This window comes from Lethenteron reissneri, chromosome 56 (assembly GCF_015708825.2).
Source record: "Lethenteron reissneri isolate LAM-NWPU_2019-01 chromosome 56, ASM1570882v1, whole genome shotgun sequence".
Lineage (NCBI taxonomy): Eukaryota > Metazoa > Chordata > Hyperoartia > Petromyzontiformes > Petromyzontidae > Lethenteron > Lethenteron reissneri.
Window position 1 is genome coordinate 7,311,281 of NC_083834.1, and position 18,285 is coordinate 7,329,565.

An 18,285-nucleotide genomic window follows, 5' to 3' on the forward strand; every position below is an offset into this window, starting at 1 on the left:
CCCCCTAGGAGCAGCGCTTGCGGGAGCTGGGTGGTGGCGGTGGCGGTGGTGGTGGCGGCGGCGGTGGCGGCGGTGGCAAGCAGAGCTCTCCAGCGTCGAGCGGAACGTCGCCCAACTCCACGCCCGTGCGCAGCAACACGGCGCCGCCCTCCACCGACCTCTTCTCCTCCACGCCGCCCTCCACGCAGACGGGGTGCGCGGGGGGGGGGCACGCCGACAGGCGGCGTGACGATGCGATGATTTAAATCAAATAAATGTTTATGCCTTCGGACCGAGGTCGAGAGTGTTGCGGAATTAGCTCCGTCTTTGTCTCTGACATGTCACTTGGTCTATCTATGCCACTCGTTCTGTGTGCGGTAGTGCAGCAGTTAGTGTGCTGCGCTGTAAAAACCCAGCGGCCTGGGTTTGATTCCCGCTCACGGTTCCCATCACCAGTAACGAACATCTGAACGCGTCCTGGGCCTCCGCTAGGTCGACTCGGCCTCAACTGAGTGCCTCGTGCAATGCGTAATCATCGCCACGGGGGAGACGGAGGCGGCTGGGGCGTGGTGCTGGCCACCCCAGTTTGTTTGCTGTTGCCGGCCTGAATTCTGTTTAAGGCTTCATGGTGGGGGGTGGGATCTTTGTCTTTGTCTCTGCGCAGAGGCTCCAGCGATCTCTTCGGGCTACAGCCGAACTTTGGGGGAGGTGTGCAGGGCACAGGGGTCCCTCCCGGAGCGCCCAGCCCCTGGACAGGTGAGGGTTGCAGCCCAGCACTTCATTTCAGCCGGTACAGTTGCGCAACGCGGCTCCTCGCAGAAATCATTGTCGGCCATGGCCGCCAACGCGTTTTGGTGGTCTGCAAATGGCCGTGCCTGAACGGTCATGAACAATAGGATCACGATAGATAGAGATGTACACTTGATTCTAACTGGTGTGTTAGTGTGTTAGTGCCTTACGCCTTGTGATGCCTTAGGCAAGCCAGCCTAGCAGCAGTAGCTGCAGCGTTCCTGAAAAATATGGAGTGAAGATTCAAGCCCGGGTTGCCTCAACGCTGTCGTGTGAGCTCGTTTAACCAGTGCTTGATGTGATTATGCTAATTTAGAAGAAGTGCTGAGTGTTTGGCGGGGGTGGGGGGGGAGTAGGGCCGGGTGGGGTGTGGCGGGGACCTCAGCGCTGACGTGATGGGGCTGCGTGGGTGCCCGCTCCTCCGTCCGTCCGTCCGCTCGCTCACTCGCACCACCCTCGTGCTGCCCCGTCCTCCACAGTGCTTCCTTACCAGACCCCGGGGGCTTGTGGACCTTTCCCTCATCATTATCAGACATGGTCAGTCCACTGCTGGATTGAGACCTCCCCTAGCCGTCGCCATCCCTGCAGTCTGACAATTCTGCCGAGCACCTTGCGCGCGAGTTGATTTCATCACTCCATATTTTTAGGTTTTTTCGGTAAAGTCACGTAGGTAAAAAATTTAAATCAATAAAAGTAAAATAAAAATAAAAATCACAACGTTTCGGAGGCAACTCAAAGCTTCCGTCTTCAGGTGGAACAGTCACAGCACGATAGCTGTACCACCTGAAGACGAAAGCGTGTGTTGCCTCCGAAACGTCGTGATTTTTATTTTACTTTTATTAATTTAAATGTTTTACCTACGTGACTTTACCAAAAAAACCTAAGAATATGAATCCTTGCAGTCACGAAAGCTTCAAATCTAGAATTCATCACTCCATCTCCGTTCCCCCTTTGGCCGGTGCTCCGTTGGTTCATCGTGACGGTCGGCCATCGTCCCTTCGAGCCGTCCACGCGTCCGACCCAGGCCCCGCCGACTCTCGCGGATGAACAAGTTTGAACGTCGTCATCGACCCGCTCGTAGTTCCCTAACGCGCGCTTTAAGAAACGGAAAGTGGGTCCGCTGCTCCATCGTATCCTGTCTCAGCGCTTTGACGGGGAGCGTCGTCGCGCCGAGGCTTATTACGGCCCTCGCGTGCGGAGCGTGTCGGTGGCTTGCTGCTGCTCCGTGTTGGTGGCGGCTCTTCGCTGTCGGTTGAGGATGACGCAATAGCCACTCGGGGGGTGGGGGGGGGAGTTGGACTATTTACCGCCACGTCGGTGTGCACGGATGTGCTCTCCCCCACCCCTCCCGTGTAAGAATCTCACCGATGTTTTTTTCGGGTTGCACCGCGTGTTGTTCGGCACGAAATGACTTACTCGAGGGGAACTTTTCGGGTACCACCCCGAAAGCTACGGGGGGGAGGTGGATTTGTTGGTGATTGGAACGTGGATGCATCGTGCAAGTGTGATGATTTTCAATTATCAATCAATAAATATCGACCCGCTTTTTCAAACTTAATTGGCTTGCGGGGGCAGCGACTCCACCAATTCTATATATTTCGCCTGGATGATCCCTTGAGATGGCAAGCGTGTCCAGGGTAGGCTGATGATGATGGTGCACCAGTGCAGGCCTGCCATCAGTCCAAGCCTTTTTTCTGATTTATATTTTGCTTTATTCCCCAATTACTTTCCAGCTGTGCTCCAGGGATTTTGGTAAACGAAGGACTTTTCCGTTCAATACTGTGCCGCTAGCAGTGCATCATCGCCCTGCCAGAGATCGGTTTGGGAAGATGACTTTACATAACTACTTCTAGGCTTCACTTCAACAGACCTCGTGATCCACACGAGCATCGCACGTTTTAATGCCCGTAACATGTTGATCAGAGCTAAAATTACGTGTGCAGTCATTGGTGACCAGGGTGAGAGACCGTCAACTTGCCGCACGGGCGGCCGAAACCCAGATTCATCCCCAGGATCTCCCAGCGGTGGAATTTCAGCGTTCTCTGAACCACCGTCCACCTCTAGACCGGTTCTACTGGGAAGCACTGCTTGAGCATATTGGCACTACAAGATAGAAGAGAAAAGTGGAAACAACAAGTGACGAAATGTGCAGTGGGTATACCTCCGGGGCTATCTGCCCATGGATCGTGACGACGATGCTGATGATGATGATGATGATTAACCTTCATCCATGAACCAATGTGGATGATTGTGCCGCATGCTCGGGACATTATTTTGGTGCTCTAAATGTCCAAATGATTGGCCACTTTGTTGAGCTGTCATCTGTGGCCAGGTTTCTTCTGAAAAATAAGTGAATACCTCTGGGCTTTGCCTGGTAGGATGGGAATGGTTTATTTGTATTTGTATGCGTTTGGGTGATTTGTTTACCTTTCCTATCGTGTTTTTGTATTATTTGTTGTTGTGGCATTCTTACCCGCCCCCCTACTGGACATGTGTGAAAAAGCTTTACAGCTAATTGGATTCCTACACTATAAATATTCCAATTTGCAGAGTTGCCACAACGTTCCGCTACTGTAAGAAACGCGATCGTATCGTATCCGCTTCACAGCATTTTGTAATGTCATGATTTGTCATTTCATTTTTTTTATATGCAGCATGCCAAAAAGATGATCCCTGACAAGCCCAGGGCTGCCACGATACGGCGACAATGCGACAGCGCACCGCACGAGACGAGCCAAAGCATCGTCATAGCGTGTTAATTTTATTATATTATTTACCAAATAACTCTTCATGAAATGACAACACGCACACACACAGTAGGCGAAGTTCTAAATATATTGCCCGTGCTTTTTAAACGAGTGCTTTGCAAAACGGTTCGCCGCGAGTAATTGATGACGTGGTGGTTGCGTGATCTCATCATTGTTATAGTAAGTTCCGTTCGTTATTTAATTATTTCCTCATTGTACGGTTGGCAGAAAATGCACATGAAGCGTTACAGGATTTCAGAGCGCAACGTTGAGTGAAATAAAAACTAGTTCAGTCGTTTAGTTTATAGCTGCTGCTGCTGAATACATGTTAAGTTAAGTAAGCTCCAGTCAAAAGCGCAGCAGAGCGAAAAAGAGAAAACCGCCGCAGCAAAAGTTCATGACGCGGATGCACATATCCGCGGAGCTGGCATCACGCGACGACGATGCACATCTCCGCGGAGCTGGCCCTCGTTGTGAAAGTTGACATCGTCGTGAGCAATGACAGTGCGGCACCCCCAAGGGGGGTGGGTGCCACCTCTTCATGTTGACTCGCGTGTCCCCTGTGTGTGCCTCGCCCCCGCCCCCCCCTCCTCCTCCTCCTCCTCACTTGCTCTCTCCGCTGCTGCGTGCTCTCTGTGGGAAGACGTGTTCGGGTCGCCGTTTCGCACCGCTAGGCCCGAAGACTTTCCCACTTCCATTAGCCTTTACTCGTACGATGGTGGGTGGCAGCGCACGACACACGGCTCGATTTCACGGCATGCGATCGGCGCGCACGGCGGCAGCGCCAACACCGGAACGGAAGCTCGTCCCGGGCGAACGCACGAGAGAGCGCGGTTTAGAACTAAACCCCACCGCGGTTTTTGTGGGCGAGCGGGTGCGTCGTGTGTTGGCACTGTCCTCTCCGTGAATGACCCTCCCCGGGCATTCACGCAGTGGGCCACCACAACCACCACGCTGGCATGCTGGAAAGTCACGGGGCAGATTATCGGGACTGCCCCGTTGAGCCTTGGTCAGTGCACGACCCTGATATGCATCTGGTGCATGCTGCTCTCCTTGTCCATAGCTCTGTTCACACCCTGTAGCTCTCTTCATGTCTGACTTGACTTTTGTTCCAGCACTTGTACTCACGTGTTGCTCCTCTGCCTTGTTTTCGTCTCTCTGTCTCTCCCTCCCTCTTTCTTCCACCTGAAAATACTCTTTCTCTCTTCCTCCTATACCCTGTGTCTGCCACTCTCTCACCCCCGTATGGTTTCTCTTCTCTTCAACTTTTCTCTCTCTCTCCTCCCGGCGGGACCTGGCTCCTCCTTCCCTTTGCCGGGGGCTGTGCCGGGGGCTGTGCCGGGGCTGTGCCGGGGCTGTGCCGGGGCTGTGCCGGGCCTAGCGACGTGCGGCGCCGAGGCTCCGTGCGTGTCGTCGCGAGAGCACTACGCGGTGTCGAGCGCGGCTCCCGCCACCTACTCCGCTCCGTTGCCTCCGGCCCCCTCCTCTCTCAATCCCTTCTTGGGTAAATCCCAACCGGCGCTCTCTCGACCCGCTCGCGCTCCCAGGGACGTGGGTATTTCATCGCGCCCCGCGGGAGACGGTGGAAAGGATCGAGGAGGTGTGGTGGTGGTGGTGGTTGGGGGAGGGGAAGAGGAGGAAAAGGGATCGAGTTGCTGGGGACCATGTGAAGCGGTTTGGCCGAGACCCGTCCGCGGGAGATGCCGGAGATCGCGAATGATGGGAACGGACGCAGCCTGTCATGGATATCGACTCTAGGTTTTGAGGATAGATGCCAGATGGAGAGAATTAATCTGGTTACCCCCCCCCCTATCCATTTGTCATGATTCTCAGTCGCAGATTTGTACCAATGAAGTACCTTTCTCTCCTTTTTGTACGTCCCGTTTCCTTCGTCTCGTTTACACGGTCCCGTCCGTCACGTGGCGTTTATACTGCCCGTCTAGTTTGTACCGTCTCGTACTATCTTGCGTGAACTTTAATTAGTGTGTACTTGGCACTGTCTCATCTGCGCTTCCTTTGTGTTGCGCGCACTGTCCGTTTCATTTGTTCTCTCCAGTTTTGGCGCGTTTGCTTAGACCATTAAATTAGCGTCAAGGAAAAACATTCGCATCGAAGTTGTATGATTTTAAAGTAGGTGATTCTTGCACGGCACCGTTCAATGAGCGTATTGTGATTGCAGTAATTGATCCGAATTATAAATACCGAGTGACTGCTGATTTGCTATCCGCGTCCAAATCAGCTGTTGATTCTAACTGTGGACATACGATCCAACAATTTAATTGCTAACGAGCGAGCGAGTGAGCATATATTCTCAGTGCGTGATTGTTCCGGCCGTTGTGGGGCTGACTCGGCGGCGCGTGCGTCCGTACGTGCCCCCAGGGTTCGGCGGGTCGTTCGTCCCCACGGCCGTGTCGCCTGTGTCCGCGGCGGCGCCCGGCGGCCTGCACACCGACTTCGACGCTGTCTTCGGGAACAAGAGCGCGGCGAACAAGGACGCGCTGGACTCGAGCGGTGAGCGCTGGTGGGGGGGTGGCGGCACCGGGCACCGAGCATCACCGCGGTCGCCCCTTCAATCATTTACACACGCACTCGCACCCAACTATACACTCGCACGCTCGTACACTCGTACGCTCTCACTCAACCGCACACGCACACACGCGCTCGCACACGCACCCATCCGTACACGCACTCGCACCCAACCATACACTCACACGCTCGTGCACTCGCACGCTCTCACTCAACCGCACACACGCGCTCGCACTCGCGCTCGCACTCGCGCCCATCCGTACACTCACTCGCTCCCATCCGTACACTCGCTTGCGCACTCGCACGTTCTCTCACTCATGCGCACACGCACGCTCGCACGCTCACAATCTTCGCAATTTCTTACACGCTCTCACTCATCCATACACGCGCTCACAATCTTCCACGCGCTTGCTCACCGGTGCGCCTCACTTGCACACACTCATCCATATGCTCGGCACGCGCACACAGCAAAAGCACCAAGTGTAACAAACTCGCAGTGAAACAAGCCCCCACAGCGTAACCAACTCGGCGCCGCCGGCACGACTCGTCCCCGCCGGCCACACCGAGCACGCGGCGCAGCGCAACACCGTGGAATGTGGCGCACGAGCATGGAGCAAGCCCCCCCCCCACCCCGTCTAGCATGCGTCCGTGGCATCGGCACTCCCAGGCTCCCAACGCGAGCTGCCCTCCCTCCGCTCCTGCATCCGGCGATTGCTTGCTCACGCCAGCATCGGCGTGAACAAGTAGTTTCAGAGCTGCACCTTGACCTTTTACCTTTCAGACTTGAATTGCTCACGAGTGCAGACGCGTTGAAACAGCACGCCCCCCCCCCCCCCCCCCACCATTGACCCGAGCGTCTTTGGGGAAGCTGGAGACCACAACAGCTGTGAACGCTGCGATCGTACGTCCGCTAAGCGGACGATAGAGATGAAAGCTCGGAATTTTAAAAATTCTATTTGTACAGCTTTCAGGGCCGATCTCCACACTGCAACGCTCTCAGTTCCAGCTCTGCAAATCTCAGCGGGTTCTCTCAGGCACTCTTCGAACAGCTCCTCACCAAAGCAGCCAAATGAATGAACCACCACCTCGATGATGGTCGTCACCAGGCTCGCCCCAACCGACGGGATTATTTGGGTCTTTCAGGTAAAGTCACGTAGGTAGGTTCAAAGAAACTACGACGTTTCGAGTGCAACACAAGCGATCTTCATCAGGAGGATGACGATCGCTTGTGTTGCGATCGAAACGTCGTAGTTTTTTGTTATTTGCTTTGAACCTATCTACGTGACTTTACCGAAAGACCTAAAGAATTTGAATTCCTGCAGTCACGAAAGCTTTAAGTCAAGATCCAACCGACGGTGTCGCAGAAACGTGTCGCCGGTTAATGTTCGGCTAAGTGGCGATGCCTTGACGATGGTGACCGTGGCGATGGTGGTGGTGGCGGCAGCGAGCCCCTGAGGATCTGGGAGTGCTGCCGATCGCTTGCCGGACAGCCCCCTCCCCTCCGAGGCTCAAGCGCTTAATCGGTTGTCCTGCTGCCCCTGTTGTTTCCGTTGACTTGCCTGTGTTTGTGCGTCGCAGATAAAGCGGGGGCTCGCGGCGGTAACCCATTCACTGCATGCAGTGCCCGGGGGCGGCGGAGGGCGCTCTCGCGTGGGCCGTACCCGCGGGTGGTTTCTCATCCCGTGACTGCTTCTCTCCCTCCCTCTCTCCCTCTCTCTCTCACTCTGCCACCCCTCCCCACCCACACCGCCTCTCTCCCCTCTCTCCCTTGGTTCGGGGGGCCTCCCAACTCCCAACCCTGCCTGTCTCCTCCTCGCGGTGTCTGTCTGGCCGGGTGAGTTCGGCGTTTTCCTCCTCGCTGCGCCCCGCTGCGTTTCACCGCGTTTCACCCGCCCCCCCCCCCCCGCGGTCGCACCCCCACGACCGCGAAACGCTTTGCCGTTAACTCCTCGCTCCCCGCTCCCCCCCCCACCACCACGCGCATGCCGTGTACCCCCACACGTACTACTAAGCTTGGCCTGGCGGGGAGCGCGTTCACCGCTCCCCAGAATGCTCGCCCGCGTTTCTTGGCCCATTCCTAGCGACGTCGTCGGTTGCTTGCGGCGTCGTTCGCTAATCTCAGGACAATTGGCTCCTTCCAATCATCGATTCCCACTCCGATTGCTCGATTAATCGGACAATGTGAAGATAGTTGGGTGGGGCGAGTGGGGGTGGGGACACAAGTCTCACCCCTTCCCAAGTGTGCCGCTGGACGGGAAGTGATGGGACGCGTGCTTGGTGACATAATCCGCTTTGTCGGCCGCGTCATGCTGAGCGTGGCTTTGTGGGGCGGGGGGTTTTCCACCTTCGGGAGGTGTGGCCACCATGATTTTAGTCAATCACCTTTAATCGACCAATTGTCCCAGCTCCATTTTTATGTCTTTCGCTCACCTCGGAAAGCTTCGCCGAGTCTCTTGGACTCTTCCCGGATGCTCCCGTGCTACCATTGCAATGTTTGACCAATTCTTCGTCTTAAGTAAGCAGATTATTTTGCTTCGTGTGGTTAGAAACCAGAGTACCCACTTCTCATCACCTCTCCCATTTCTCCTCCTCGTGTGTTGTTAAGAGGTTCTGAGATATCTCATTCTCCTGGCCATTCTGGAATGCGGGTTTGATGCACAACTCCGTGGGAGCTCTGAATGGCCACACGGTGGCGCTACGCCGGTGGCACGCAATAGAAATCGTGAATACGCTTGGATTTCTATAAATCCCTCCGATGTGCGGCTGTGCTCGGAAGTATTGGACGAGCGATAAAGCACTTCACCTCTCGAGCCACGTGTCGCGATGACATCGATCATCACAAACGCCGAGCCAAATCCTTTTCGAGTGTTCGATTATCGGCTTTTGTCTCCCAAGTTTGGAGGCAGTGCGTTGATTCACGTGCCCGGTTCGCAGTAGGGCGAGTCCCGAACAGCCGGACAAATTTATACTCGAGTGTCCTTCGTATTTGATCATCAAATCATGAGAGTTATCATGCCCCTACCGCAACCTTCTCCCCCACCCCCACCTCCCCACTCGTTACAGAGAGACGAACAGAGCTAATGCATTCTTAACGCTTTCAACCTTAATTGGTTAACGTTAAAAACGACGATAAAAAATCGGTTGCTTAGACGAATCTTGAACCGAATGTTGAATTGAATTAGCTACGAGGGGCCGAATCGGTACAAGCCGGTCCCTCGCTGCTGCGTCTTGTTGTCCGGCTGACCGCCCGCCCCTCGCCCCCTCGGCGCCGGCAGGTGTCGTGATGCTAGGCGACATCCTGCAGCCCATGGTGGTGGCGCCCGCACAGTCATCGGCGCCCATGTCCTCGCAACAGGCGGCCATGCTGGCGCCCAACGACCTCGACTCGTCGCTCGCAAACCTCGTCGGCAGTAAGGGCGCGCCTGGCACACGCGCGCACGTGGCACCGCGCGCACTGCGCGCACTTGTGACATGCACGGGGCACACGCCACACACACGTGACACACGCACATGGCACACACGCACGTGGCACACGCACGTGGCACACACGCACGTGGCACGGACACACGGCACAAGCACACGGCACACACGCACGTGGCACACACGCACGCCACACACGTGGCGCACGCACACGGCACACGCACACAGCACACACGCACGTGGCGCGGACACACGGCACACGCACACTGCACACACGCACGTGGCACGGACACACGGCACATACGCACATGGCACGGACACACGGCACATACGCACGTGGCACGGACACACGGCACATACGCACATGGCACACACGCACGTGGCACACAAACACGCCACACACACGTGGCGCACGCACACGGCACACGCACACGGCACACACGCACGTGGCGCACGCACACGGCACACGCACACGGCACACACGCACGTGGCGCGGACACAGGGCACACACGCACGTGGCGCACACGCGCGGCGCCACCTCCCCCCACTGCGGGGACTGTGTGGAGAGCAACCGCCTCCGCTGTCGTTGTTTGCTGGTGCCCAGATTGTGCTGGGGTGCAGTTTGATGCAGGGTAGACCCGCTGCCGGCTGATGCCGTGGGTTAGCTCGCTGTACTTGCAATGCGGAGGCGGCCGGTTCGATTTGCTTAGGGACCGATAAGCGCGCCAGAGCCTACAAGCACCCTGCGGTACAAATGGGTACGACCACGTTTAGTCGATCGGCAGGTCGTGTGCGATGGGGTGGAGTGTGGGTACGCCACTGCCTCTTCCAAGCTGTCTGGCTCGCGTGGAAGAGCAGGGCAATTATCCTCCTAGGGGTGCTCTCTCGAGCGAGTGGAGGCCCTTCTGCCAGCAGTGGCGTGAGAGAGATAACAGAGCTGCACTTTTACTTAAGCTTAAGTATATTTATTTTAGTGATTTGCTTACCTTTCCTATACTTTGCACTCCCATAGTTTTTTTGTATTGTGGTAACTTTTCGGCCCGTAATCTGCTGGACATTACGTGAAAAAGAGCTTCATTGCTCATCGGATTTTTGCGGGAGAAATAAAGCTCCCGATTTACAGTTAAAAGATGCAGTGCGCCAGGGACATCGCGTGGCGATCGTGGCGAGCAGTCGTCACAGGCAGTGGGTTGCAGCACCTCCTCTCTCCGTTACCAAACTCCGGACCAGTGTCGAGCGGCGGTGCGGTGGTTAGTCCGCCACGATGCTGTAAACTCCGTGATCCGAGGTCAATCCTAGGCCACGGCGCACATCAGTGACGAGTGATATCTGACTGGCACCTTTCGTCAGCACATATGAAACGGCACAGTGAAGTACGGTCTAACAACACCAAAGGTTGGCACAACATGTGGTGGTGGCCTTCATTGAGCAGTGGTTTTATTCATTTTACATTAGCAATGTTGTCCTGTGATAAGATAAAGATCCTACCTTGTTTGCTCACACAATTAACATTGTGTGTGTGCGCGTGCGTGTGTGCGCTCCACAGACTTAGCCATGAACCCTGCAGGGAAAAAGTGAGTTTTTGACAGCACACTTGAGCACAACGTGCACTCTCAAACAAACCCTCCCTGTGTGGTCCGTGTGTTCGTCTTGGCAGCGTGCTTTGGTGCGTGCGTGTTACGAGCACCACCCGTTATGGAGGCTTGCACGCGCGCTCTGCCTCATTACTCGCATGTCATGTGGGCTGCATAGCTCGGTCACCTGGCCACGTGCGGTATAACAGAGGAGGACGGGTGGCCCGGATAGAACGAGCAAACACAGATAAGTCAACACGTACATAATTTAGGCATGCTTTATTTTTTACCTATACGTGTCACCCAAGGTGAGAGATCAGGGTGCGTCTCATTTGCAAGTGACCTGGGGGGCATTATTAGTCTACCAGTGGAGGTGGGGTGGGGGGGGCAATGATTGCTACTATATTACATGGTGCTTAAAAAATGTTTTAACACTTATATGAGACTATCGTTTTTAATGGAAAGAGAACGGATAATGCACTGTAACATGATAACAAATGTAATGTTAATAGCTTAAAAAAGTCAAAGCGTCTCCACTTGTTCGCCATCGTTGTCAACGAGTGCCTGGAATATTCTCCCGGTGGTCTCCAGAACCCGGAGGCAGATTTCTTGTGGTGTTGTTGCAAATTCTCCCCCCAAGTGTTACATTGTTTTGAAGCACCCTGTAGAATACCAAGCGAGTCATTTTGCCACGATAGCCCGCTCTTGCTCATTACGTCCAGGACGTCTTGGACGTCCACCGAGTGAAACGGACGGCGTATAGTAATACCATTATTACTACGGTTAGTTCACACCGCAATCATAACAATAACCAGGGAGGCCACTAGATTCGAACCCGTGTGAACCCCTACAACAAGTGGGGAAACGCGCCGCCACTTGGCCCGCGTCACCGCCCCGCGATGGTGGAGAGAGCGGGTGCGAAGGTCTCGACCGGTTTTATTCTTCAAGCAGTCGGTTTGCCTTTCCGGCGTTTTTGCGTTCGCGTCCGCTCCTAGTCACGGGAACCCCACGGCGAGGTGAGGAGCAGATCAGAATGAGAAAGCAAGCGTGGGCGTGGAGATATTTTAATTATCTTTTTTCGCAAGCAAAGTTGATCTGCCCCAAAGTTTACCGAGGGTTAATTGTGCCGGCCGAACGTCTACCGCGTGGGATGTAATCCCAGGGCCACGCTTTGTTCACCCCCAGGTAGCGATATCCGCACCTCCTCGTGTTGTGTTGATCGTTGCTCTCTCCGTCTCCGCAGGGAGCACCAGTGGACCCCCGCCGGTGAGAAGAAGCTCACGGGCGGACACAACTGGCAGCCGCGCATGACGGCCCCCGCCACCTGGGCCCAGTCCGTGCCTGCTGCCCCCTCACAGGTACGACTCCCTCCCTCCTCCCCTCCGTTCTCTCCGTTCCATCCGCTCCATCCATTCCCTCCGTTCACTTCCTCCATTCCCTCCCTTCCATCCATCCATCCCTCCCTGCCTCCATTCCTCCCTCCGTCCTTCCCTCCCATCGACAGCTCGGTATGATAATGTTTTCTTTTTTACTTTCCAATTAAGGTTGAAAGCATTCGTGCATTAGTTCCGTCCGTCTACAAAGCGGAGACACGATAACTCTCCTGAAGACGGTTTCAAGTAACAATATTTGAGTGTAAATTCGCGTGTCTATTCGGGACTCTCCTTTTAAAACCTGGCCAAATTGTTCTTAAGGGTTCGTGCCACAAAACTTGGTGACATAAAACCTGCGCTGAAAGTAATTTGCGTTTTCTGGCCGAAGTGCGCCCACACCTCCCCGTGACGCCATCGCGCGTGTCGCTGCCATCCGCTTGTGCGTTAATATCGCTCGTCCAAAACACCTGGGTTACAGATTTCAAGCGTCCAAACCGCAGCGCCATCCCGACCCGCCGCGCGAGCGACGCTAAATGAACGGTTTTGCGCGGTAATTATCCTGTGCCAGACAAACGGCCTGGGCCGCAAAGAGCCAAGCGATCGATGTGCGGGGCAGATGGAGAGTAAATGATTTTTTGTTTTTACTTACTGTGCTGGCGCTGCGAACCGTCAATGCCTCTCCCGCGCCGCTAGAGCGGTGCGTGGGAGGCGATCGATTGTTAACGTCCGCATCCCTGGGGACGGAGATCGAGGCGGTTGTGAAGAGAGAGCTGTGAGCTGCTCCCGGCGTTAACCGTGGGGTGGGGTGGAGGGAGACTTCTCGATCGCTCTGAACAAGACTGGGGCCGGCACTCATCGCCGGTTCACCTCCCCCGGGCCAGTGGTGGAAATTCCACATTTACTAAAGTCACCATTTTTATTTTAGCAGGTGTAAGGCCCCACTGAGCTATTTAACTCTTTTTCAGAAGCGACCTGTGGCATCACAAGTGACGACTCGGCGAAGCGGCGTATCGCGTGGCGATGTACAGCAGCCAAAATAGCTCTGAAACGCGTGGTGATGTGGATTGCAAATGTTGGGAGCAGATTAACCGGAGGAGGAGAAAAATCTACGCCACCACGGGGGGGGGGGGGGGGAGAGAGACACCGCACACTCCAAATATACAGCAGGCATCGGGGTGAACCTGGCCAGGGGCGATTCGGCAACATGTCAGACGGCCACGGAGTGTCGTTGGAGCGATTGGCCACAACGCTCAAGCAAACTCTTTTTAACTCTCTTTCCAACCAAGCACCCGTACGTATGTACAGGCGCACGCGTGCGTACGTACGCTGCCAGGACCTGTTGTTGCACACGAGCGGTGCGCGACCTCGGGCAGACGGGGGAGGGGGGGGGCTGGCCGGGGCCGGCGCGAATTGCCCGGTTATGGCTAACACGACACTGTTGTGGGTTGTTGTCCCTGCTCTGTGTTCCCCTTGCAGAACGGATGGGGCGTCGCGCCGTATGTAAGTCTGACCTTACCCCGCTTGCTGCCAACCCTCGCCGATCGCCCCCGACACCGCCCCTCCCCCACCGCTATGATCCTGCTGTGTTGTCTTGAAGCGAATCACCTGATCACCTGAACTAACCACGGGGGCGGAAGGCGAACCCAGTAGGAGGTCCGGCGATGGCACTGGCGACGGACGACGCCTGTGGCACCGATCGCCCCCCGATCGACCCCCCCTCCCCCCCGATTGCTGCCCCCCGGTTTTCAAGGATAAAGAGACAGCCTTTGTCTCATTCCTAACAGCGTGCTTCAGCCGCACCGAACCTCACAAAAAATAATATTCAGGGCCTACCTTGGCTCCTCCCACCCTCAACCAGTATATATACAAGGACTGTTTTGTTGGAATTTCTCTCACTTGATACAGCTATCGTGCTGTGACGGTTCCACCTGAAGACGGAAGCTTGTGTTGCCTCCGAAACGTCGTGATTTTTATTTTATTTGTATTTTACTTTTATAAAAAAAATGTACCTATGTGACTTTACCGAAAAAACCTAAGAATATGAATCCTTGCAGTCACGAAAGCTTCAAATCTAGAAGCCATTGTCTTGTTGATGCGTCACCTAGGTTACATGTCTGAAGACTTGTTCTCAGGAGGGTCCTCCTGCATTGAGAGTTTTTTGCTGATTCCGTGAATGTATGTCGTTTGGCTTGTTGGGAGGAGAAAACACAAAACTAGTTCGAAGCTCCTGTCAGTGAGGACGAGGGCCTTTTAAAAGTCACGATCAGGAGCAATGTGTGTAGACACCCGGGTACAATGCAATTGATGGGATGGGAGAGGTAGGAGAGTGCTTGGAGGGGAGTAGAGTGAGACGAGATGGGAGAGGCAGGAGAGTGCGTGGAGGGGAGTAGAGTGAGACGAGATGGGAGAGGCAGGAGAGTGCGTGGAGGGGAGTACAGTGTGTGGTAGATCCCGTTAAACCTACAAAGTCTGGGGCAATCGGTGGGCAGTGTGGATTGGGCATCGTTATGTCAATGTTGCGACGCGCCTGGCATCCGTATTCGCAGTTTGCTCGTTAATAAGTGTGGCGCAGGAGTTTCTAACGAAAGGAAGGTAGTGCGTTGAGCGCTTGTAAGTTGATCGGCGTAGTTAGTGGTGTCTCAGGTTCCGTAGGCAGGCAGCAGTGATGCATCCATGGACGGCCTAAGTGGAGTGTGGAGGGGGGTTGGCGGGGGGTGTCTTCCACGGTTGCGTAGCTGTGAGGGAGTGGCGGCAGTGTCGGTTTAGTGGTGGAGGGACGGTCGGTGGTGCTCTCCGTAACCGGCCAATCGGTGTGCAGTGCTGCGCATACCCCTAATCCTAACTCGCCGGGCGCTGCAAGGACACGCTGGCGCGCCAGAGCCGTGCGCAGGTCCGAGCGCGGCCGCCCCTGGCCATCGCGATTTTCTAGGTGATGGCGGCGGCTGCGGCGTTTGTGTTTGACGCTGTCGGCAGCCGGCGTTGTTCCCCCGTGCACGGCTGCACCGTGCGCTGCTTCTCTCCCCCGTGTTTCAGAATCGGACTCTTTATTTAGACTTGAGGATGATGACGCCTCCGTCACCCCCCCACCCACCCACCAGCCTCGTGTGATTTAAATGTTTCAATTTATTTCGTGTTCCTCTCTGCTGCTGCCCTCCCCCTTAATCAAGATGGGGATGTGCGTGGGGGGGGGGATGCCCTGTGATTCTACTAATTCCGAGTGCTGTTGCCTGCCTAAAGTCCGCGGCTCTCGCGTTGCCGTGATGCCAGATTCACCAACCCCCCTAATCCAGTGCGTTTTTCCGTTCGTACCGCGTGGCGTTTCCGCATGACGGCCCCCTCCGTTACACTCCAAGTGGAGCGACAACGTACCGGACAACACGCCCAGACCATCCGCAAACGCCTCGCAGGGCTACAGAGCACAACTGTGAAAACCTCTGCTCGGCATTATTCGCCCGCGTCGTCTGTCTGTTTACGTATTGATTTTTTTCCCCAGCTCCAATCAGCTTTCCGCTGCGTTCCGGCTATTTTTTTTAACGCTTCTGAATTTGCGCGGTTATCCTTGCCTCTTGCGAGACCTCTCTGGACTTGTTTGCTGTGAGTCAGAGGCGGCCTAGCGGAGAGAGTGGCGGGCGGGCAGCTCTCTCCGTCCCGTCTGCGCCCCTCCTGCTCTCTTCCTCATCTCATTGCCGCCGTCTCCTTCCTCCCCTTGTGTGATGGTGGTTGTGTTGTTGTTGCAGGGCGCCGCAACGATGGCGTACCCGACGGCGGTGAGCCAGCCGCTGCCCACGTACGGAATGGTGAGCGACGCATGTATTCACGTGACACCAGCGCCACCCACGCGCCACCCGCTCCACCAGCGCCACCCGGGGGGAGGGCCGTTTGTGAGACACGCGTGACGACGATGATGAAGGGGGTGTGGCGGTGACGCGGCCACTCGAGCTGTGGGGCTGTGCGCCGGAAACGTTCACCTTCGGATTTTCATTCGGAAGTGGTCGGCCACGTGGCTCAGCGGTAGAAGCGAGTGGCTCGCAACCGAAAGGTTGCGAGTTCAAATCCAGTTTGGGGGGGTGGGGGGGTGGTTGACTCGGCCCATCATCATCATCCCTCCTGAGTCAATAAAATTAGTACCACACTTTGTGGAGGGGAGAAGTTGGCAGAGGTCCACTCGACCTAGGGACGCACGTAGGAACGTTGGAAATCCACCACTGCTGTAAACTGGCGATGAGCAACCAATGCCCCAGTAATCATTTGAGCAGAAAATTATTTGGAGTTGTATTTTTCTTTTTTTTTTAAGTCTGCTTTAAAACCACTGAACTTGGTTAAAAGATGTCTTATTATTTTTCTTTCTCTCGGTGTGGTGTGCGGGTATCGATGCACGTGCGAGCGTAACGATGCACGTGTGTAACAGTGGGCACGCGTACGAAAGTCGATTGTTTAAAGATGCGGCCAACCTCCAATAGAATGTGGTAACGTTCCGGGCGTGTTTGGTCGCGTGCCTGTTAGTAGTGCACCAGTTGTAATGGAGACCGGCTAAGGTCAAAGCACAGCGATGAGGGCACGATCGCTCAAAGTGCGGAGGGGACGGAAGCAAAGTTTTCATTCGGAGTTTACAACGAAATCACCTTGAAACTCGCCCCATCTCATCAACCAAGCTAAGATTTTTCCACTGGTGCCGCTTGAATGGGCGACCGCCAAGCCTACAAACGGGAGTTTAAATTTCGATTTAAAGCTTTCGTGACTGTAGGGATTCATCTTCTTGGTTCTTTCGGTAAAGTCACGTAGAAGGGAAATAATAAAGTAATAAAAATAAAACATAATCAAATAATTCTCACGACGTTTCCGCCAGAACGCAAGCAGCCGTCCTCAGGTGAAGACCAGGTCTGTCGGGGAGACAGCGTCTGAATGAGAATTATTTTATTATGTTTTATTTTTATTATTTTATTATGTCCCTTCTACGTGACTTTACCGAAAGAACCAAGAAGATAAACGGGAGTTTGTTTTTAGCTGCTGCTCGCCCAACAGCGTTGGTCAGCAGAGGGCAGCGCAGCAAAATGCGTCGTCATACTACGAGGGCGACTTTGCCGCTTGGTTTTTTCCGGACGAGCATTTTGGGTACATGTTTGCGATTATATGGAATTCCATTGCTAAAGATCTTTGGCGGACGGCGCTTATTTCATGGTTAACACATCCGTAGTAATTAACACATCCGTAGTAGGGGGGGGGGGGGCTGGGGGGGTTTGGGGGGGTGGTGGTGAATCTGGAAAGGCCCCCTTTGTGTAAATCTACTGCTGGATGAGGGCTTCCTGTGCTGCAGGTCTGGGCGGTTATTGTTTTGTCCTACCCATGTTAACCCCCGCGAGCCCAATGGCAACGCCGTTTGCGCGCGTGGATCGTCCCCGCCACCCGAAGCGCTGTCGTCCCCCGCTCGGCGGGGGGGGGGGGCATTAATTGGGCTTATGGGGGCGGTGCTTTCCGGCTCATCCGTGCGTACGGCCGTAAGCTTGTGTACGTGTCTTGTGCAGATCCTATCAAAAATCCCGCACGCAAACAAATTCTCGGAAATCCCCTCTCCTCCCCGCCGGCTTTCCGTGTTGGCCGCCGCCGCCGCCCTTGTTTGTATTGACAACAACAACAACGTCGTCATCGTTGTGTAACGTCGGCTCTTGTATCACGGGTCGTCGTTTGCGGACTGTTCTGTGTATTAGCTGCTGTTGTGTTTGTGGCCCCCTTGGTGGTGAGTGACGTGCGGGTCGAGTGGCGGGCTCGAGTGTGGAGCGCGCCTCCCGGTCTCCGGGGCGATCGATTTTAAGTGGCCGGGTGGTTTTGAGCAAACGCTGCGGTCGCCCGCGCCGTCGTAGTGCTAAACAAACGATCGCG

The 18,285-nt window shown here is 55.1% G+C and overlaps 1 protein-coding gene across 6 annotated transcripts in view; it reads left to right on the top strand.

The window, feature by feature from the left end:
• Positions 1–18,285, top strand: part of LOC133357070 (phosphatidylinositol-binding clathrin assembly protein-like) — a 68,672-nt gene that overhangs the window by 39,934 nt on the left and 10,453 nt on the right. Inside the window, exons 11-20 of one of the 6 annotated variants that reach the window (XM_061574838.1) lie at positions 15–193; positions 644–735; positions 4,159–4,233; positions 4,897–5,019; positions 5,895–6,026; positions 9,317–9,451; positions 11,008–11,035; positions 12,279–12,393; positions 13,885–13,908; positions 16,146–16,205. In XM_061574838.1, coding sequence (XP_061430822.1) covers positions 15–193; positions 644–735; positions 4,159–4,233; positions 4,897–5,019; positions 5,895–6,026; positions 9,317–9,451; positions 11,008–11,035; positions 12,279–12,393; positions 13,885–13,908; positions 16,146–16,205 — 963 coding nt within the window. The remainder of the gene's footprint in view (positions 1–14; positions 194–643; positions 736–4,158; positions 4,234–4,896; positions 5,020–5,894; positions 6,027–9,316; positions 9,452–11,007; positions 11,036–12,278; positions 12,394–13,884; positions 13,909–16,145; positions 16,206–18,285) is intronic. The other 5 variants (XM_061574839.1, XM_061574840.1, XM_061574841.1 and 2 more) reach the window with 5 other exon arrangements.